At 40.0% G+C, this 23250-nt stretch overlaps 1 protein-coding gene across 4 annotated transcripts in view; it reads left to right on the forward strand.

Annotated features, from left to right (window-relative positions):
- Positions 1 to 13048: 13048 nt before the first annotated feature.
- The window catches only part of KIF2A (kinesin family member 2A), a 60125-nt gene continuing 49923 nt past the window's right edge, over positions 13049 to 23250 (forward strand). The window contains exon 1 of one of the 4 annotated variants that reach the window (XM_013180507.3): positions 13049 to 13354. Coding sequence is in view for 3 of the 4 variants with exons in the window: in XM_066988843.1 (XP_066844944.1) it covers positions 13888 to 13951 (64 nt within the window). In the remaining variant the exon portion in view is untranslated. Of the gene's footprint in view, positions 13355 to 13416; positions 13952 to 23250 lie in introns of those variants that run through there. The other 3 variants (XM_066988843.1, XM_066988846.1, XM_066988845.1) reach the window with 3 other exon arrangements.

Consider the following 23250-nt stretch of genomic DNA (forward strand, 5'->3'; position numbering starts at 1 on the left):
TTTGCCCTGTACTTTGGATATTATAGTCCTTGTGCTAAGCACAACTATCAATATAAAACCTGAGGAGTAACATGTCTTATTTTAAAATTATTTTTTCTCTAAGTACATAACTCCAGGAAATGAGTTTATAGGGAAAATCGTACATCCAATGGCAGTCATAAAAAAAAAAAAAAAAAGAGTTGACAGCCCTGAAGTTATTAATTTATTTTTGAGACTGTTTCAACAGAAAAGAGAGGGAAAGATCTGAGGAGAAAGAGCTCCTTTAAAACTGTTTCAGAACATATCCTTGGAAAGGATACAGTGCATTTTAGGAATAAACCAGGACTGCGTAGTGGGAAATATAATATCATTTTGATAAGAACCTTCTTCTTCCATGGAAAAAAAAAATCAAGCTTGTGATTTTTTATTCTTCACATGAGAAGAGTTTCTTTTGTTATCTTCCCTGTAGCCTTCTTATGTACTTGGCAATTTCCTCAGTGATTTTTACAAATCTGTTTCTTAGACAGTTGTGCAGGTAAGTTCCTGTTCTCCTCATGTCTCCTGTTGTGTAAGTAACTGAGATATGGGCTAAAGGAGAGTCTTGTAGAGATGGACCAGAAAGCTTCTTTCAATTCATTTTTTTTTCTATTTTTTTTTCTTGTTGTTGAAATCTACATTTTCTACAGAAAAGTGCTGTCATTTGTGTATGCATTCCTGCTGATGCACTCTAGTAGCAGTGACAATAATGAAGGCCACACAGACAAAGCTCAAATGAGGATCAAGCTGAAGGTTTATATCCACAGAGACTGAGAAACAATGTCAGAAAGTGCAATTTGTCTGACAAATATTTTTTTCTGATAAATCTTTGAAATGTTGATAGAATTTCAGCTAAAGGGAAGCTTCCTATCTTAATTAAGTGATATAATACTGGCAATGCTCAGTATGAACTGCTGAGCTTTGAAAGTGGAACCTCTCAATAAGGAAAAAACAGAAAATGTGTAAAAACTCTTAGGTAACGAATCATAGCCTTCAATTAAGAGAGGTGCTATGTTCATCAGCAGGGGTTGTTGAGATTCGTTAGTAAAACACAAGGCTGTGATGTGTGAATATTTATCTCAGTAAACAGTGCTGCACTGTGTTATTTATATTACTGGCTGCAACAAGAGCAGGTTATATCGTCACTAGGATGACTGCAGTCTCGAACATACAACTTTGTATGTAACAATTCCACTCACAAGGATATGTATACCAACCGATGGATGAAATTCTATGGACTCTCAATACTAGGTACAAACTTGTGCAGCGTTAAGGAGGATGTGAAATGCTCATCTTCTGCCAGTACTTGTATTTCCTTCTCATTCATTGTATTTAGGTTGGAGGCCTATTCACACCTCAGTTTTCCTGGGGTACAAGAAACAAACACAGACCTTAGAATCAAAACTGGTTATTGGCTTCGTTTTCCAGGTGTCAGTTTATACCTGAAAGGCAAGTTTATCCCAGCAGAAAGAGGACAGCAGAGATGACACTAGGGTTAGTGGTGTTGTGTTGCTTGGATCTGTGGAGGTCCACTGACTTTCCAAGTGGGGTCCATAACTCTGCATGGTACTGAAGTCCTAACAGCAGTTAAGATCACAAGTTTAAGGGTCATTAGTCTAAGTAAAAATCAGCTTCTAGAGGATGTCTTAGTTTTGTTTATACAGGCCTAGTGGACACTCTGCTTCCCTGATGCACCAATGGTTTCTGTTTAGATAAACTTATCTACCAAGCAGCTTCCTCTATCCAGTGGTGCTGAGCCATCCCTTTGGTACAACTTGCTTCAACCTGCCATTTTTTCACTCATTTTAAATAAGCTTTTCTCATAATGCTGCATTATCTACTATGATCACAGGCTTTCAGCGTGGCAGGTATCTTGCAGTGACACAAGTTTTCTTTACAAACTGGTCTGATACAAGGAGTTTGTGTTCATATCTGCAAAGACAGATCAATAAAATGAATTATAACAAATAAAACAGAATTGTATGAATACACTGGAACTCCACTTTCAAAAAAAAAAAAAAAAAGCAATACACTGATCACCGTGGATCTGCTAACTGGCATCATCATCCAGGGGCGTTCTGTTTGCCTCTTGTTTTGTGGACACTGGGACATAATGGAAAGACTGCTTAACAAAAATCCCCTCTTTCACAGGGAGTTGAGTGCCCTTAGTTGCCTTTGTTAGATTGCGAAGAACTAGTCACTTCAAAGATATTTTTTCTTTTTTCTTTTTGGTAGGCTTTTTTTTTTTTTTAAATAGGTAATCACAGCTGCGAACAAAAGGCTACAGTCCTGCATTCCTGTAACATAACACGTGGAAATTAAACAACATTCTCTAACATATGTGACAACTTCTTGGGTTGCAACCTCGGGGCGGGGGGGGAGTCCATCTGTCCCCGTTTCCTCTTTTCTCAGTATTAATTTTTGTTCAGCAATTCTTTCTTCTCTGTGGATAAACAATGTGCAAAAACACTTCACCTCTTTCAGTAATTATTCTTTATTTGGGAGTTAATATAAAGAATTTGTAAATTATGAATGGAGGAAAGTTGCAGCATAGAATTCTTTCATCATAACTGAGATGTTATTTTGCTATTTGTTTTTTATCAATAGCTATTGTCCTGTGACTAACAGAAAGGAGCTTGATGGGAAAGTTTCTCAGTTGGGTGTACAAGTACTGCACATCCTGGAATTGCTTGCTTTTGTCGGGTTTTGTCTGCTGTTTCTTGTTTTCTTAGCTGAGATTATAACCTCAGAATTAGAAATGAAATATGATAGTAACTGTAACAACGTCAGTAATTACTAACTAACTTCATTTTAATGCCCCTGAAGGGCACTTCAGTGGTTTTGTACATAATTATTTTGAAAAAAAAAAGCCTCCACCTCTTCTGCTAACATATTGAAAGGCAGGGATTCTTTCTTCAGATGTCTTAGTACAGGCACGCCCAAGTTATCAGGTAAATCATAAGGGTGTTGGTTGAATACACAATATGAAATGTATTGCTAAGATAAGAACAGCCATGAAGTTCAAATGTAATCTGTTAACCTAGGTGGGGGAAAGGCTTTAGACTGGAGGAAAAGGATTTGACATAAATGTAGTTGAAATGTAAGGCTGCAAGGATGTGAAAGAGGTCGTCTAGTCCACCCGCGTGCTCATAGGCAGGGTATATACCATCTCTAAGAGGTATTTAATCTGTTCTTGAATCACCTTCACCAGAGAATTATGACAAACTCCTGTATAATCTGATCCAGTGCTTAACTATGCTTAAAATATGCTTACATACTAAGGTGTTGTTGTTGTTGTTTTTGTTTTGTTTTGTTTTGTTTTGTTTCCTAAACCATATCCTAATCCTAGAAGTCATTTCCAGGCACATGAAGGGAAACAAAATCACCAGAAGTAGTCAGCATGGATTCACCAAGCGGAATTCATGCCTGACCAACCTGATAAGCATCTATAACAAAATGACCAGCCTGAGGGATGGGGGGGGGGGGCAATGGATGTTGTCTTTGTGGATGTCAGAAAGGACTTTGACAGGGTGCCCTGTAAGATCCTCATAGAGAAGCAGCTGAAGCATGGACTGGATGTGTAGACAGTGAGATGGATGAAAAACTGGCTGAATGGCTGGACACAGAAGGTAATGGTTAGTTGTGCAAGTCTAGTTAGAAGCCAGTAACGAGCGGAGTACCCAGGGGGCCAATACTGGGTCCAGTCCTGTTTAATTTCTTCTTTAGTGATCTGGACAATGGAATAGAGTGCATTCTCTGCTAGTTTGCAGATCACACAAAACTGGGAAGAGTGGCTGACTAACCAGAGGCCTGTGCAGCCATTCGGAGGGACCTTGACAGGCTGGAGAGACAAGCTGGCAAAAATTGCGTGAAGTTCAACAAGAGGAGCAGAGTCCTGCACCTGGGGAGGAACATCCTCAGCACCAGGACACGCTGGAGGCCACCCAGCTGGAAAGCAGCTCTGCAGGAAGGGACCTGGGGGTCCTGGTAGATGCCAAGCTGAACACAAGTCAGCAAGGTGCCCTTGCTGCTAAGAAGGCTGATGGCATTCTTGGCTGCATTAGGCAAACTATCGCCAGCAGGTCAAGAGAAGTGATCCATCCCACTCAGCATTGGTGAGGCCACACCTGGAGTATTGTGTCAAGTTCTGGGCCCCCTAGCACAAGGCAGAAATGGACATAGTGGAAAGAGTCAGCAGAGGGCCACTAAGATGATGCAGGGACTGAGGCATCTCTCCCAAGAGGAGGGGCTGACAGAGCTGGGACTGCTCAGCCCGGAGAGCAGGAGGCTCAGGGGATCTCACCAAGGCCTATAAATACGTGAAGGGACGGTGCAAAGAGGACAGAACCAGTCTCTTTTTAGTGGTGCCCAGTGCCAGGACAAGAGGCAATGTGCACAAACTGGAACACAGAAGGTTCCCTCTGAACATCAGGAAGCACTGCTTAACTATATGGGTGATGGAGCCCTGGCACAGGTTGCCCAGAGAGGTTGTGGAGTCTACCTCTCTGGATATCTAAGAAGTCCACCTGGATATGGTTCTGAGTAACCTGCTCTCAGTGTCCCTGCTTGAGGAGTGGGGGTGGATCAGATGAGCTCCACAGGTCCCTTCCAACCTCAGCCATTCTGTGATCCTGTGATTACTTACTCACATCTTTGTGGACACAGACAGCAATTGGCTGCCATCACCTCATCCCCTTCACATACAGGAAGGCTGTTAGGCTATCCGGTCTTTCTGAACAAAAGAAGAGTCCAGCTTTTCCAGCCTCTTCTCAGAAACCATCACCTTTCAAGTAACTGATTATATCATGTGCCCTTCCTATGAACCCTCTTTCATTTGCTTTGATCTTTTCTTAATTCCTGTTGTCTACAACTGGAAGTGAGGCCTCAATACTGCTGTAAAAAGCAAAACAGATACCTTCTGTTTTTTCCCATGTTATGAATTCGTCTGACCTGCACTGTGCTGGTTTTGCAAGAGCATGACACTGGGTTGTATTCGTCTTGCTCACAGGATAAACCAGGGGAATTTTCAAAGAATGAGTATTGCATTATGGAGTAGAACATCTGAATACTCAGTTTCTCATTTGTGAATGTAATATTGTTGTTATCACGTTTAATCTTGTTGATGTATTAATTCTTGGAAATTGTGACATTTTTCCACGTGCCCAGTATAGCAACTGGCTGCTTGTGTTGGAGGCTCTTTTCAGCTACTGTGAGAAGCAGTATGGGGCAAAGTTCCTTACGTTCAGACAAAGTTTCTTTTTGAGATTAAATTCTGGAGGTAATCACAATACTGTCTACAGTTGTCTGTCTGTTTGGACTGCTCCTTCTTTTCAAACGTCAGGTTACAAAGAAAGAAAGAATGTAACTTTTGAAAAGAATCAGGCTTGAGAAAAAATATATCTTGTGGATGGGTTGCTGAAGGCACTCTATAGGTTATTGTTATGAGCAAGTCCAAAGGGGCTAAAATGAAATTAGTGTATCTTTCACAAGCGTTTTTACCATTTGCCTGAATTTTTATCAATGCTGTATTAAAAAAAAAAAAAAAGTGAAATTTATTTCTACCTTTTCCAGAAGGAATAAGAAAAGTAAGAAATAACCTTCCTTAAGGAAGTCTCTGGGTAACCAGAAATGTATATGAATTAATTTATTTAAGCTGAAGGAAGAGAACAACCTTAAAACACTGTCTATCCACATTCAGAACTACACATAAAAAGCATTTTTCTCCCCAATATATTTTCACTATACATGTACTACTTAGCATACTACTTTAGCATTAAAAAAAAAAATAAAAATGTGTATATATGTATTTAAATATATTCTAGTAGCTGGATCAAAAATATTTCAGTCTCATTTCTTTCCACATGCTTGTCAACTAGTCAGCTTGGAAACATTTGAATGCCTTTGTCTAGGTGAAATAACTTTGCACCAGACTCTGTGTATCGAGATGTGTTGATATTTCCAAAGGATTCCTATCCTTTGACATCAGCATCAGTATCTGAGCATAACCACATCATGCTTTTTGTTGAGGCAAAGCATTTTCCTCACACCACCCCTACCCTCAGCCCAGGATGCTGTTGTTGTGATGCCAGTTCTAGCAAGACCCAGAACTGCTGTCTCTTCCTCTGCGTGGAGAAGAACTTGCCAAAGCATTGATTCCTGCTGCAGCCCTTCTATGTTGAAGTTAAATCTCACCCTAATATACTTTGATCCTGACTGGTGTCCTTTGCCTTGGAATCCATTCCACTGGAGTTTAATTCTCAGGAGTTGGTGGTATTTCTGTTAATCCATGCCACATACCATAAAGAGCCAGTGTGAGTTGGGCTGCATCAGAAGAAGCATGACCAGCAGGGCGAGGGAGGTGATTCTCCCCCTCTGCTCTGCTCTTGTGAGAGCCCGTCAGAGTGCTGCACTCAGCTCTGGGGACCCCAGCACAAGAAGGACATGGAGCTCTTGGAGCAAGTCGAGAGGAGGCCATGAGGATGAACAGAGGGCTGGAGCACCCCTCCTACAAAGACAGGCTGAGAGAGCTGGGGTTGTTCAGCCTGGAGAAGAGAAGCCCCAGGGAGACCTTCTAGAGGCCTTCCAGTACCTAAAGGGGTCCTACAAGAGAAGTGGGGAGGGACTCTTGGTCAGGGTGTGAAGGGCTAGAACAAAGGGGAATGGCTTTAAGAAAAGAGAGGGTAGATTTAGATTAGATATTAGATAGAAGTTCTTCACTCAGAGGGTGGTGAGGCACTGGCACAGGTTGCCCAGAGAAACTGTGGATGCTCCGGCCCTGGCAGTGTTCAAGGCCAGGCTGGATGGGGCTTTGGGCAGCCTGGTCTGGTGGGAGGTGTCCCTGCCCATGGCGGGGGGGCTGGAACTGGGTGATCTTTAAGGTCCCTTCCAACCCAAACCATTCTGTGATTCTATGATTCTATGATTAATGAAATGTAAAGGAATCCTCAATTTCAGTATCATCTCACCTGTAACTGTATTGGGGTTAATATCTGCTTTGACAGGAAAGATACTGCAGTAATTTCGTCAAGTCCTAGTTATTTTCATCTCATTGCTTTGTCAAAGTAAGAAGTAGTAAGACAGTTGACTGAAAAACTGTTGGTTTATTCTATCTTGTAAGTTTCATCATTTCTGAAACCCAGGGGAAAAAAAAAAAAAAGTTTGAAAATACTTCTTTAATTAATATATAGAAAAATTATATATGGGATGGCTTGCAACAGAAAACAGAACATTAATAACTTTTACCTTTTCTAATTATTACAATAAGTAATTACAGTGTCAGGGATTTTTTTTTATTATTATTATTTTTTACTTCAAGGACAAAATTGTAGGTTTGCTGTGTCCACAACACATAAGATTTCTCTAAAGATAAGTAGCCTTTGTTATGATATTTTAAGCACATCTTTATTATGATAAATGTAAGCAACTTAATTTGTCAAAAGCAGTACTGAACAGAATAATCTGCATATATCATTCCCATCTTTTCTAAGGTGAAGTGATAGGATATGCAGTCAAATTTGCAAGGATATAAAAACTGATAAATCTTTTAAACTTTTTTTATATTTCTTTGACATTATTGAAGATAAAAACATGTATGCATCCATTTGCAAGCAAACTTCTTAAATTTTCCAAGAAATCTATTAAGCAAGAGTAAACATATATTAATCAAATTATCTGATGATTGAATTTTAAGAAAATAATTTGGTAGTGATGATTTTTTACAATCTCCTGTTGTTGTAGAAGATTTGGTTCAAGCTTGGTATATGGCAAAATACAAGCCTGCCTGATTCAAAATATTCCTGAGTGCATCAAATTCTCTCTTGCAGAAAGATAGGGATAAAGAGTGCTCTTTTAATGATTTTGATTAAAAAAAAAAAAAGTCTATTTATAATTTGTAAAATTATGCATCATTATAATTAGAAAGCATGCCTCTCTGTGCTCCATTTCCACAGCCAAGGTGCTAGCAGAAGGATCTGTAGTGTCAGAGGTCTGTACAAGTGTTTAGAAGAAAGCTTAGGATGGCTGTTGTATAGTACTTATATCATATGCTTTCTATCTTCCAGGATATGTGGAATCAAAGCCACTGACCTCCTGCAAACTGTCTGCCTTTAAAATATCCTTTTAGTTCAAATTTAGGTCCAGACTGCCTCATGATTGAGAATAAAACAACACAAAACAAAACAAAAAACTTCAAATAGGCTTTTTTTTTTTTTCCATCTCCCTTCTGCAAGTTGAGGAGCAGGCATGCTCAACACCGAGTTTCTTGTTCTCTGTGTACATCACCATGCCCAGCACTTCTTTGGGTGTTGCCCAAGAATTACACAAGTACCTCTATTTAATTACACAAAGGTTACACTACATTTATGAGAGGGTATTAGAAGGGGATAAAATCATAAACAAGCATGTTGACAATTTACATGAAATAAAGTTCCACAATAAAAATGTGCTTAAATATGTTGTGCTAGGACAAAAAATACCTTAGGTGTCTGTTATTGCTAATGCTGTGTGCTAATGATGCAGAAATCTACAGAAAACTCCAGGATAACTTTAAAGAGCAAGTGAAAAAGCCACTCTGTTTTTACGAGATCTGTATGACTACCTGCAGAAGCCTTACTAGCAAGGCAAAGATGGGATCTAATCATTAGATTAAGCTACAAGGCAGATGCTTTCATGCTGAAACTATTTTCACCAGTAATACAACACAGGATATTTCCTTCCGAGCAAAAAGTTACATTGGGTTGCAGAAGGCTGTATAAGTGTGTATTTTTCATTCAGCTGAATAAGTCCAACTGGAACACTGTTTTACTACAGACCCTTTGAGATTTCCCTTAACATTTTTGCAGAGTGAAAAGCTAGGAAAAAACAAAAGAAGAGGAGGATGAAGAGCAAATATCCATAGCATAGTTGTTCTGGTCTTATCTGTTGGCAGCAGGAGGCTTGGATGGATATATGGTCCATCTGCTTTTGCTCATGATTTTTCTGAAGTAGTTTGCTGTCTTTCAGGAATTCTGCCTGTGTTTCATAAAATCAATAGAAAAACATAATGAAATATGACCACAGATATATAGCTGCCTTGGGCCAGACACTCAGCAACAGTATTTGGAATGAGTAAGAGAAGATGTAACACAAGCCTGTTGTCTGTAGGTTCGTGCCCTACTCTTTGGGACTACAAGCCAGGCAATGGTGACCATAACACTGCCTACTGCAATAAGTGTGTCCAGCTTTGTAATTTTTCAGGAATTCTATCAATTTTTGACTTTTGAACCAGTGATTTTTTTTCCAGATTGCCATTTTCATATTAGGTACATTTTACGATTAATTCATCCAATGTACACAAACAGTTATGAATATAGGCAAGAGCAAAAGATGTTGTCACTGCAGTTGCAGATGTAGAGCAGGAGTGAAGGTCGTGGTAAGACAGGGAAGAGTGCTCTTCCCAGATGTACTTTGTTTCTCTCACATCTTCTGCTTTGAGATCAGCATGCATTCACACACTTCTTCACTTTTTGGTTCTTTATCTAGTATCTAGCAATGCTCTACTTTTCTGCATGTAGATGTTTTTTTACGAATGCAGCTCATACTGGAATAATAAAGCCATAAGTGAAATTTCTATTTTATTTTTGTATGTGCATTTTTTTAGAGGCAAATTTGTGCAACAATTTCTTTTCTCTGTATTTTTGGCTGACCTTCCAAACTCATCAAAGTGTACCAAAGCTTCTGTATGCAGAGTGATGTTTTTGATAACATTAGAGGTTCATGAGCCCCTCATTTTCTTATTGTCTTTGGTCTGATCACATACCCATATGCCAGCCTTATGTGTGCTGCTAGAAGGTTCTTCTGAGACTAGACCTAAGAGTATCTTAGGAAGCCACGTGGAAATAAACTACTAAAAGAAGAATGCAATCATGAAAACATGTAAGCAGACCTCTGCATATCCATTCATGCAAATGAGAGGCTTTTGGAAAATCTATCCTTAGAGAGCATATTGAAAGGCAACCAGAAAAGCCAAGTAAGAAGGTATCAGAGTGGTGAGGGATAACACCAGTGACCATAAGAGAAAATATAAGCTTTCGTTTGAATTTGCTCTGTTAGCAAAACACTGCTGAAGAACACCTTCTGATGTTGGCATGAATATCTCTATCTCGTCAACAGCTCTTTTTAAGGTGTGCAACTGACGTATGGCAAGTGTGTTTGAGTTTTGTAACAACAATTTCAGCACCTGCATCTGTATTACAGACATACTACTGTAATGCTCAGGCGTATTTGTTCAAACCAGAAAGGCAAACCATCTATGCTGTTTCTAATATAAAATTAGTTAAGTATAATCCCAAAATAATTGTTATTTAAATGAATCATCAGTTTCATTTCTGAAGATAATCAGCAGAATCTTACAGTAGGCATTTAATGCAGTGGAATTTAGAGTGGATTTGTGGAAGACATAAGGTTGGTTGTGAAGATCTTGAGTGACATATTTAGAACATTTGGACTCTCAGGTAAGGCAGCTATACAAAGTTCAACTAATGCAACAATTTATCATTCAGATCTAGTTACATGAAAACCAGATTTTTATATTTCTTAAAGCAGTGGCAAATACATTAAAATATTTCCTATCTACAAGTAAGGCGGTTCTCCTCTTTTTATCATTTTTTGATAGCATTGTACAGTGCTATTACTCACGAAGTGCTGTGTCCAGCAGGGGGTAGTTTTAAATAGCAATGCAATACAGATGAAAAGATGCATAAAAGGAAAAAGAAAAAAAAAAAAAAGGCAGAAAGGGAACTGTGAGACAGCTCATCTGTTACTGCTTTCACAATGGTACCAAACTGGACAAAAAGGGAATCGGCCTAAGAGGGCAACAGGATTTTCAGACAGCTTCAGGCACCGCTTGCGCATTTACCGATTCTCAAGTAGAAAAAATAATTTATTATTAATTTTGTGATTTCTTTATGTATTAAAACAGGTTCTCATGATGATCAGAGAAGTTACAGTACTATGGTGGCTTGTTTTTAATTCTGTTTCCATGTGTATTAATATGTAGCTGATGTAGCTGATTTTTTTCACATGCTCCTTTTACCTAACTGTTGACTGCCCTGCATACACGTTTAATATCTGTTGCAGTTATGTAACTAGAAGTCATAATTTCCAAATAGAGCACGAAAAAGAAAACATTTCATATATATATGATTGCAAACTAGTGATATCATTAATCATAATAATTCACTAATAGTGTGAAATAGTTCAAATATTTACTAATCAATCACTTCTAAGGCATCAAAGAGGGAGACTGGTATTCATAACTTGATTTGGACATCAAAATACAATAAATAATTTTAATTACTGTGGTTGTAATCGTGAAATACAGGCAGACACTAGTGTCTGCTGAAAACTCAAGCATTCCTGCTACCAGATGAAACACACCTGGTAAACGATCATTTTCCACTACTTTTTATATCTTTCTAATCCAAAAGCAAAGTTTTGAACTGAAGGCCAAAGCTTCAGTAATTGTATTATTTATCTGTGTTGTCCAAGAACACCATGTACTGAGGCATCTTCTATTTAATACTGGATTGAGTATGTATTTTTAATTGAATATGTAAAAAGAGATATGTATTTAGAATATTAGGTAAGAAAAAATGGTACTCAGGAGTACAGTTTTGGATGTAAACTTGATTTAAAACAAATCAAAACAATTAGAGATCTTTATTTGCATTAGAAAACTTTCTTTAATGCTTTGCCCTAATTTAAAAATACTCAAATGTATTTATGACTACCGCTGTTCATTCTCCAGATGAACACAAGCATTTTCTCATCACTACCGACTTGCTCTATGAAAGTCTCCACGTGTGCTTTATGGCAATAGCAAATATCTCAGTTGTCACAGAGTGTACAACAAAATAATAATTTAGGGCCTCAGTTTAAAGTGTCTGCTTTAAATTTTTATTTAAAGTTTGGAACATTCTAAAATAATTTTCTGGACTAAGGCCAAAGCACTTCACAGATTTCAGAATTAACTCCAGATTTGATATGTATTTAAGTTCTATTTTGTGTTAGACTATGATTTTATAAATACATACGATTTTGTATATGTTTCTAAGACTGAGCTTCTTTTCCTCAGCGGGATGGCCTGTATGTAAAATTAACCTTCGTTTATACAGTGACAGGACTTAAATCATTGTCCAGAAAACTAGTTACATATCAAAGCTTTCAGTTTAACCTTTGTGAAAGACAGAGCAAATAGTATGAAAAATTACTTATTATTTCTTATTCAAATATTTCAAATGAGGTGCTTTCCAATCACTCTGCATCTAATCTTAGAATCTGAATATTTTTGTTTTTACTTTACAGAAAAATATCAGAAAAGGTTCAATTATATTGATCGTAAATTTAACAGTTACACAGAGACAAAGCAAGTGGCTATCCAAGTCTGACAAGGGTACTTATGCAAGAGAAAGCTGAAATATAAGTCTGTGTAGTAGAAATTGTGCAAAAAGAACATTACAAAATTTCAGTGAACATCACTGAAGTGACATGGCTTATAGTGAGTAGAAAAAAAAAACTATTTTTTAATTCAACGTTAACTTCTGCCTAATTTTTACAAAAGTCTAAAACATTTGCTGCATTTTGGTTTTATTTCAAAAATACCTATGGGTTAAAAAGAGCAGGCATATCATTAGCTCTGTTATAATTAGAACAGGCCTTCTTAAAGGCATTGTATTACTTGCATCACACCTTTTTCAAAGTGGTATTTCTTTGTGTTTGTCAATAGACTTAATTAAATGGATATTGGCCAAACTAGAAAAGCAATGTAGTTTTGTTGGACTTTTCTTATTGCCTTTTGTATCATAATTCCAGCACAACTGTAGTAAGGGATGCCCTCCATGAATAACGTGATTCAGATTTGGACCTAAATTTCTCATGAGAACAACTGAAGCTGGGCAAGGCAAGGATAAGAGAATAAGACAGTTTTAAAGACTAAAACCAACCAAACAACAACAAAAACCACGGTGTCAAACTTTCACTCATCATTTATTTTTTCCCTAGCAGTTCACCAAGAGGGCGGTTTACATCATTCAGGGCCAACATAAATAGCAACCAAGTTGTGCAAGACAGTTGTTGCTGTTTTAACTTTTTGCCAGTTCCTCTTCTGGGTCTCGTGTATGTATTTATTTATGTACGAGTGTATTGAAAGCCTGCAGGAACTGGGAGCCATGAACTGCTGCCTCTGACTTGCTCTGCTTTCAGCACCGACAAGAAAAGAGGAGAGAAGCTGCTCGGGCAGAGAGGGCGATGGGCTGGGGGCCGCGTCTCTCAGGGACGGTGTCGAGGTGACAGCCTTCCTGAGGTATTACCGGCTGCGGGCGGATTGGGGGGATTATTTTTAATCGCCGGGCGCTGCCGTGCGAAGAAGACGAGGTTGTGTGCTCAGCGGTCTGTCGGTGCCGCGCAAGGTGACAGGAGGAGAGCCGTGCGGGCAGGGCGGTTTTAACGCCGCGGGGGCCTCACGAGGCTCGGCAGCGCCCTCGGAAGGGGCACCCGAGGGACGGCGGCCTGGCCGAGGAGACGGCGCCCCCTTCCCCTGAGGCGAGGAGGAGGAGGAGGAGGAGGAGGAGGAGGAGACCGAGACCGTCCGCCGTGACGCCGCGCCGAGCCGCGCAGGCGCAGCGCCCGTTGTATCCGGCCGGCGCCTTTTCTCTCTTCCTCCTCGTCCCTCCCTCCCTCTCCCCGTCCCTCCTCCTTCCCCCCCGTCCCTCCCGCTCCCTCCATCCCCTCCCACAGCCGCCGCGGTCGGTGCCGCCGCCGCCGCCTGTGCGCGCCCTGCCCGCCCGCTCCCCCCCCATCCACCCTCGGCTCTCCCCGCGGCTGCCCCATGAGGCGATGGCAGCGGCCAACTTCGGCAAGATCCAGATAGGGATCTACGTGGAGATCAAGCGCAGCGATGGTCAGCGGCGGGCAGGGAAGGGAAAGGGGAGGGGAGGGGCCGCGCCGTGCCGTGCCGTGCCGGCCGCAGGGACCGCGCGGGTGCCGCCGCCTGAGGCGCGGCGCGGGGCCCATTGTGTGCGCGGGGCCGGGGAGGGGCCGGGCCGGGCCGCGCTGCGGTTGCCAGGGGGAGCGCGGGCGGAGGGGCGGGGGCGCGGGGCCGTCGGGGACGGGGCGGCTGCGGCAGCGCGGGGAGGGAGGGGAGGGGCGGCGGGGAGGGGAGGGGAGGGGGGGCGCGATAAGGGGGGGGGCCACAGGGAGAGGAGGGGGCGTAGGGGAGGGGACGCGGTGCGGGGGGTGGGGAGGCCGTAACGTGGAGGGGTAACTTCTGCCTCGCTCCGGCCCTGCGCTCGGAGGGGCCTGGGGGCGGGGGGCGCCGTGCCCCCCCCGGGGCGTCCCTCGCCTCGGCCGGCATCCCCAGCCCGTGTGGTGCTGCCCAGGGATACACGCGGACAGAGCACGCCGAGGGCGCCAGCTCCTCCCGTGTGTTCGGGGGGCTGGCGGGGGCTGAGCCGCAGGCAGGTCGCCCGCGGCTTCAGATCCTCGGTGTGAGGGGGAATATGTCACCCGTTCCCGGCCTTCGTGAGGTCTCCGAAACCTGCTGAACCAGGGTGGGGTTCTGCTGGCGCGTTCTGGAAGGTCTTCTGTTTTCTCCCCCCTTCATCATCTTGCTATACAATAATCAAACGTTTTTAAGGGAAGAGAGACCTGGAGGTCAAAGGCTGAAGTCAGTGTGGTTTTGTCATGAGGCAGGAAATGAGCAGCAAGTCTTTATGCAGCTCGTCTCTCTCACGTCCCATAGTGCAGTTCAACCCTACAATAAAAATCAGATGCTCGGTGCTAGCTGGACGCTGTATTAAACCTTACCCCTCAATTTGTGCCTAATGGCTTGTGTGTCACGTGAAGAATCTGATAGGTCTGGCACTTATTTGCATAACTCCTGCAGATCTCTGTCTGAGGTTTCCGCACCAGCATGCGAAAGAACTTCTTCACGGTGAGGGTGACGGAGCACTGGGACAGACTGCCCAGGGAGGCTGTGGAGTCTCCTTCTCTGGAGATATCCAAGGCCCATCTGGATGCCTACCTGGGCAGCCTGCTCTAAGGAACCTGCTTTGGCAGGGGGGTTGGACCCGATGATCTCTTGAGGTCCCTTCCAACCCCTGCAATTCTGTGATTCATCAGAGCAACTTGAAAAACTATTTTTCTGAGGCCTGCATCAACTTCTAATACATGTTACTGTCTGTTTTGTATATTCTTTGGACAATAAGACATGACAATGCTTTGGTGTTCTTTTTTTCCGCTCTACAGGGTTCTGCTCACATCTAAAGTTAGAATTGAGGACAGTAACTCTTCAACATAACAATACTTATTTTCATTACTGTTAACAATTCACATATTTTGCTGTATCACATATGTGAAGTAGCGCATTAAGTATCTTACACATCAGCAATATACTAGGGGTTGTCTTCCCAGCAGTCATGCAAACTAGGGTTTTGAGCATTTGCGTTGCCTTGGTCCTCGTGTGAGCAGGCACACCGCAGTGTTGTACTAGGGTTAGTGGGTCCTGGTTATTGCAATGTTTTCTTGTTTTCCGTCAGGGATGCTGGATCACCAGGTATGCAGAAGGGAGCATTTTGAGACAAATACCAAAGGCCAGCCCGCACTGCATTGTATGTAGATTGCTTTGCCTTTCAGAAGGTAGGCTACCAGCATGGGCTGTGGTTGCACAAGCAGTCGGGGTTGACCTGGCTGCTTCTAACAAGATGCCTTTGCCAGTTGCGTTGTTCTTAGGAGCTCCATCTTGCATCCATTGTGGCCAGTATTTTTATTCTGATGATTTAATTCACTAATTGTGTTGAATTTGCAGACTTTTGGATGTGATAGTTTTCTGCAGGATTAGGGAGTTCAGATGATTCTCAGAGGGTTTGTCACCCCAAAAGTATCTGTGTGTAGGAAATGTGTGGCTGGGAGAAAGTGAAGGTGTGAAGTATGACCTTCTCCTTCAGGAAGAGTGCGCTACCTGGATGTGCCCAACCTGGAACCTGTATCCCAGGTAGAACAGAACCAGGGCCATCTACCATACCAGCTGCCTGAGGTTGAAAGCTCAATTAAAACCGTCTAAGAAGCTTCTAGAGAAGGTGGTGTGTTGATTGCTCTGTTGTCCCACACTGTCTTATTTGTAAGAATTCCTTTTTTAAAACTAAATTTATGCTTTGAGAGGTAAGTATAATAATTCTTTAAAATATCCTTATTTATGTGTTCATTTGCTGAATAAAATAAAGTTCTAGTTTGTTAATGGGGTCATTTGAACAAGTATGCATTTTTTTCCCATCTGTCCACCAGTTATGCTAAACGCTTTTTTGAATACAAAGCTTTATTAATTCCAGATAACTCTATTTTTTCTTTAAATAAAAAGTAGAATGAAGAGAATAGCTTTTTTTTTTAAATAAAACATCACTGTTAAAAGTCATCCTTCTTCGCTACAACTAAATTCAAAGACATGTAAAACACAAGAAGTGTGAGAATGAGACCAGAATGTTCTGGAAAGAAAAGTTACATATTCTGTCATTTTGAAAAGTTCTAATTAGGCTTAAGTGTTTAAGTGAGAGATTTCTTATAGGACTGAATAGAATATAGATGTTCTACAAATGAAAAGCATTATTAGAGCTCATGGCCAAAAACATATGAAAACCAGTGTTTGGATGAAGCCCAACATTTTCAAGGACTGACGATGCAGAGCTGCTTGCTGTGTATCTGTTTTTTCTCAGTGGGTAAACATTGGTATAAATGTTGTCTAGAGTAACAGATAATATTTCCAGTTATAATTACATGAGATAACTCATTATGTTCATGTAAGAGCGTATCAAGTGGTCACCTAGTTTGGCTTTTAATAATCATTTCTGATACTGAAATTTGCTACTTATTTAGGTACAATTTATTTATGTTACTTGAAATATGCCTTGGTAATCTGTCTTGGAAACAGGAAGGAACTTGTTCGTTTTAGGTTGTGAATTTCTCATAGTGGACTGTGTTTCCAGTTGTGAAAAATATGCCTTATCACACAGAAGAGCTAGAGAGTGAGCCAGAATGTAGCTGCGAGACCAGCTGTGAGTGTGGTTCCTCCCGTCCAGAAGATGCACCTTTCTCAGGTCTAAATATGGGTATTTTTCTGGTGACGAATTCCCCTTACCCAAATAACAATAGCCCACTGCTTTGCAAGTGAACTTATCCCCACATCCCCGCTTCTTGTGTGTTATCCAATTAATGATGATGAAGACCTATATAATTACTTGGAGAAAGAATGTCTTACAATTTTTTTTTCCCCATAAATTCAGTCTTTTGCTGAAATAGGACAAACCTGTGATGCCCTGCAGACCTCCGGTAGGCTGATTGGTATTTTCCCTTTAGTTTTCCAGTCCAGTTGTGTTCTGCACACTTCCTCCTCAGACTGTTCCTATCCTCTCCATCTTGGCAAATCTGAAATACTACCTAGAAGAAGAGAGAAATTAATTACATATTTGCTCATTTGGAGAGGGGTGGAATACAGTGGTGTTGTCACTGTGTCGGAAGTAAAGCAGCAGATGAGAAAGGACCTTCTGGTAATTGAGGAAAGTGACTGAAGATTTGACAGAAACTCCAGGAAAAGAAAAAGGGTGATTTTTTTTTTCTTTTTTACAGATTAACCATCAAATCACATGAAAAAGAAAGATCATGAGCTTGTGTTCATTTTTATTTTTATTTTTTTTCATAATAGAATAACAGTAGAACTGCCAGTGTTTGAAAGAGAAAACTTAAAACTGAGAAAGGAGAATAAACTTGGACCAGTTTTCGCATGGAGCTTATTACCATAGGACATGGATGCTGGAAACCTAGCAGAATTTTAGGGAGAGTGTTGGTATGGATGATAGGAATATCCAGCTCTGTAACACCACCCATCGTAAAAGGTAGTTTCTGTCCTACCCGAGCCTGTAGTTTAAATAACCTCTAACTGATGGGAGGCAGGAGGAAATCTTGCCTGTGGTTGTGTTATTTTGTAATTGCCTACTTAGGAATTTTTTTTTTTTTTTTTTACTTGTCTCTGAAGCAGCTGAAACTGGTCATGGTCAAAGATAATCCATCTAGTTCAAAAACCTACTGGCAGCTCCTCCTCTCTCCTTATGCATGCCAAAACATCATGGTAACCATCAAATGCAAAGGAGACTAAATTTTTGTAACAGTAAGGGCTGTGATTTTCGTTTTATTTTGTTCAAAAACTTGCATGAAACTGACGTTTGTTAGTGTTGAGTGTCTACACCATCCTCTCTGTTTTGGGTTATCCCCTATGACGATCTTGACATTTATGTGCAGCTCCCAATGATTTTATAGCTAGATAGAAGGTATAATGATGCTATAAAAATTCTGTTCAGGTTTGGGTAGTCACCCTATTTAACAAGCTCTTGAGGGTAGATTTAAATGGTAATGTGCTTTTACTCTTTCCGTTGGTGACATGTATCTGTTCTTTCCCTGTGACTAAGACTTTTTTGTTACCCCATTTAAATCATTTGACTCAATTACCTAATCCCTACGTAAGCCATATTTGACACAATGTGTCTTTGTCCTTCCCTAGTGGCCAGATCACAAACGGGACTTCAAATCTGGCGGTGGTGGTGGAGCTAATGGGTCCAGCATTTAGACTTACTTATCCAGTGCAGGTGCTCATCTCGTTACACCCAATTTCTGGGGATTGTTCCTACAGAAATGATGACCAGGAAGACTTGTTAAGTTTGCTGTGTCCTTTTTAAAATCACTTTTTAAGTATTCTGTTCTTGGTACTCAATAAGTGGATTTTCACTGTAACTTGCAGATTTTCAGATATTTATGTAGGCCTTCTATATTTTGCATAAATAGTTCTTGAATGACAAGAGTTGAAATGCTAATCTTCAGAGAGTCTTCTCATCTTTTTGTTCCATGTTCAGTACAGAATTACGTACTGGTAATAATGTCTTTTAGAGCTGTGTATAGCCATTGGATCATATAGCTTGTGTTGCATAGTTTGTTTGTTTGTTTGTTTTTCTTTCTCTCATCTCGTCGGGTTGTGTGGAAATACAGCCTTAAATTTTTTTTTGTTAGGTAAAGTTATGTCTCTTTCTACACACTCCTTGTAAGTGGTTTGTTGCTGGTACCCAGTTTTGCTCCTGTTTTCTTCTTATGGATTTATGAACTGAAGGCTTTGTCATGCTGCTTCTTGACAGCATGGCACCAAGCATGTCTTCACGCCTTGTTGAGGTGGGAAAAGATGATGAATTGATGGAAAGAGGTCAAGTCTGAGTGAAAAGCAGTGCCATTGCAAAAGTATCTCTATTTGCTCTAGAGGATGAATTAGCCTTTTGAGTTCTTTGAATATATCTACTTACTCAAAGGCTGTAAAAGTTGAGTGAAAAGTATGGAGTATTTATCAGATGAGCTCCTTTCCTAGAGCACAAAATCTGTGGTATTTTTGTTGGATTGACCTGTGGAATGCGCCGTTGTGATTTCTTTGTGCTTGAGAAATAAGTAACAGGATGGAGTGAATTCTCTTCATTTCTGTATTCTCATTCAAGTTCTACCTTTTAAACCACTTATTGCTTACATCATAGAATGTGATCTTTCTTTTTTGACTTTTCTCCCATCTTATTGTTTATTGGTTTGTCTTGTCATCCTCACCATCTTGAGATCAGGAAGAGAGTATGTGGTCAACCCATTGCAAATGCTAAAATACAGTGTTTGCTATGAATGTACACAGTGGAGAAAAAAGAATGAAGTTGCTTATGGTAAGTTAGAGGTTCATCTTAGCTCTTCAGAGCTAAGTTTAATTTCTAGTGTAATGTAAAACTAAAGTATGGAACTCCACAGCAAGGACACCCAAGCCATCTTAAATTTGTACAGTAGTGAGAAGGTGCAGTAAGCAAAATGAATGGTCAGTCACGATGGGTTTGTAATTTAAAAATAAATAGTTTTTAAGAAGACATTTACTTTTAATAATCAATTTCTTGTAATGTCTCTGTAGCATAGTTAGAGTTGTCTGGATGCATAGATGCTTTCAGTATGTATTTTCAGATCTAGGGTGAAAAGTTTTGGTGGAGCTGTAATATGCTTTTGTTATTTCTTATTTCAAAAGCACGAACAAGCTTTCAGATATATGACCAATTCTTTTTGCTGGCTTGAAAGCCTGTCTTTGTTTTCCAGTATTACCATTTGTCTCTTCTTAAGTGTATGCTTTCTTGCATTTCTTATTAGTATTTTGGAGGGAATAATTATAGTAAGAAAAAAAAATTGCTTGCTATTGTATATTCTAAACCTTTAGTTTTTATTGTGACTTCATATTTGGGATTTTATTTAAATTGTTCTCAGTTCTGAACTGAACGTAGAGACTAAAATGTATTTTTCTAGTTGTATTGTTTGGACTATTTTTTTCTGTTATTTTTGGTAGAGATTTTTGTACTTAATTAAGATGTTAGACACTTAGCACAATTAAGTTAGTTTTAGTAATTTTGACTACTGGTATAATTCCATGTCTGTTTAAGATGGTTAAATCTGGGCTACTTTTGTCTGCCCACTGCATCAGTGTTAGTTTTCATGTGAATGTGTTGCACGGAGGGAGGCTGGGAAACTAAAACTATGGTAATCCAGATGTAGGTTGTCATAAACTGCTACAAGTTACATCCACGAAACTGTTCTTACTCTGTGTGTTCAAATGCGTTCCATTTCTTTTTCTGTCCTCGTTACTTTCCTTGAAATATTCACTGTTGTTATACTCTTGTTTCAGTACTATTTTTTATTTTCACTCCAAGAATTAAAAAGCCAATAGGTCTATAAGGTTCCCAATATAGAGATAGACAGATGGTTGACATGATTTTCCTACAACTTTGACCTCTGTAATGGACGCTTTGAATTCTGTAGTATGTGTTTAGCTATGAAACGGTAGTGACTGTGTCTGATATCCTGGAAATGCATTTTGTTCCTATCCCCAAAAGTATCATGATAAACAGGACAATTGTTGGCTTAGAAAATCCATAAATTATTGCTTTGGTAGAAGTTAGTGAAGAACATTTATCTCGGTGAATGCTTTTCTGAAGTAGAACCACTGTTGGAGGCAGAATGTGGGGCTAGATGTTCTTGTATTTTGCCACTATTCTCTGTGCCTTGTTAATCTCTTACGGGGGGAAAAAGCAGCCATAGATAGGGAGGGTGTTAGGACGATCGTATTACCATTTCTCTGGTGAAGAGTGTTCTGTAGAGTTAATTTTGATGTCTTTGAACTTAGTTATTTCTGAATATTTAAAACTAGATTTTACATCTGTTAGACAAAAAGTGGTAACACTTTGTGAAAAATTGCATGAGAATGTACCTTTCCTGGGAAAAGGAGTTAATTTTTCAGACTTATGCTTAATTTTTATTTTTGAATGTCTGTGGTGACCTGAATCATTTACAGAAATAGAAGATGCCTAGAAGACTGTTGATAACTCTACTATTACAGTCTAAATTCAGTTCTTCTTTTATTTTGCTAGGAACCCAAGATAATTTTAGAATTGCTTAGTGTAAGGGAGTCAGTAGAGGTTCTTGGAAATAACTGTATAACTGTGCTTTTAACGAGAACTTCAAATGACCTTTTACAACAGGTGAGTTATCAGTTAGATTTAGTAATTAAGCTACTTTGTTAGTTTTTTATTTTTTTCCAGTTTTCTGTATTTGAGCAGGCTCTAGTTCAGCAACGGAGTCTGATCTTAAGTTTGACTCTTGAAAGAGAAGAATGAGGGATTTTGCTGCTTAAAGGCTTGAATGTGACAGTGGAACTTTTTGTTCGTTATTCAAATAACACTGCTTTCAGTGTAGCGTATTGTTTTTACATAGTGGCAGTTCTGGCTGCATGTGGCATAAGCCGCTTTAAGGTTTCCCATACCTGTAGAGTGAAAAGTCTGCTTGTTCCTTGCCACTGCTGTATTATCTGCAACACTGATAATTCCAGGGCTTTGTAAAATGCAATTGTGCAATACCAGGTAGAAGTAAAATGAGTAAGGTAACTTGCTTATAACAATGAATCTTTGGCTTTGGTGGCATTATTAGCAGTGGGTGGTCATGCTTTCCCCTACAGAAGAATGTTATTTTGCTTTCAAGTTATCATTAATTCAATTGAAGCCTTGTAGTCAAGTGCAAGTTTGAGTTCACCATGGCTCTCATTTGACACTGAAACCTCTACATAATCCCATGTATGAGTATTTTAAGCGTATTTTTTTCCTGGTGGGGCTAGTAAGTTAAGAATTGCCTTCAAATTGCCCACCAAATACATATATAAGTGGAGGGAAGTAGAGAGACAGATTTGTGTAAAGGTTTCTCCTTAGAAACAAAGTCCACAGTATATCTGTACTCTATTTCTGACTCTAGGAAGAAGGCAGTAGAAATGAATTCACTTTGAAAAGCACACGCACACTTAGATTTTGCAATTCTCCAATTTACTGATTCAATTTTGGGTTATATTTACATGTTCCTTATGGTTTTGCTTTAATACTTATGAATTGAACTTTCCAGTTTTTCTTGACAGTTTAATAGAATAGGAATTCAGGTGGTGATGAATGGGGTGAATATAAGTCATGATCTGAAAATTTTTAGGTTACATTGAGCTTCTCCACAGAGAAGAATTAAAGTATTATTCCAAGTTTATTTAGTGATTTGATCTTGAACTCCTAGAATCTTGTTAAGATAAGGCTAAAATACAGGCTTTTAAACATGTATGAGATGAAAAATGCCTTTTAACCAGGAACAACATTTGGCAACTCTGTAATAAGTTATGATAAATATTCTTACTGAATGTAATACTGTAAAATAAGGGGAGAAAAAAATATTGACAGGTAGGTCAGAAGAGGCAAATGGTACCAGTTGAAAGGTACCAGTTGAAATCATCTGTATAAGGTGCTGCTAGAAAACTTCTGTGTGTTGCAACAAGCTATTGTTTCTGGGCAGCTACTGTTAGCTTCAGAGAAAGCAGAGAACATCATGAAAACGATGTCTCTGCTATTTATTTAAGCAACAAACTAAACGAGGAAGGGGGATGGGAGGGGGAACACTGGCCAAGTCACCTCAGTCTTTTGGCAGAGGGTATCCACCACACAATTTAAATCCACCACAATCTTAAATCCTGTTGTAGAAAAGCGAAAAAAAAATCTACAACCTCTAAACCTCAGTGCTGTTTAAAAGAGAGACGTGACTGAATCTGCCTTTACTCCAATATTCCATAACTGTATTGAA

This window comes from Anser cygnoides, chromosome Z, assembly GCF_040182565.1.
Source record: "Anser cygnoides isolate HZ-2024a breed goose chromosome Z, Taihu_goose_T2T_genome, whole genome shotgun sequence".
NCBI lineage: Eukaryota > Metazoa > Chordata > Aves > Anseriformes > Anatidae > Anser > Anser cygnoides.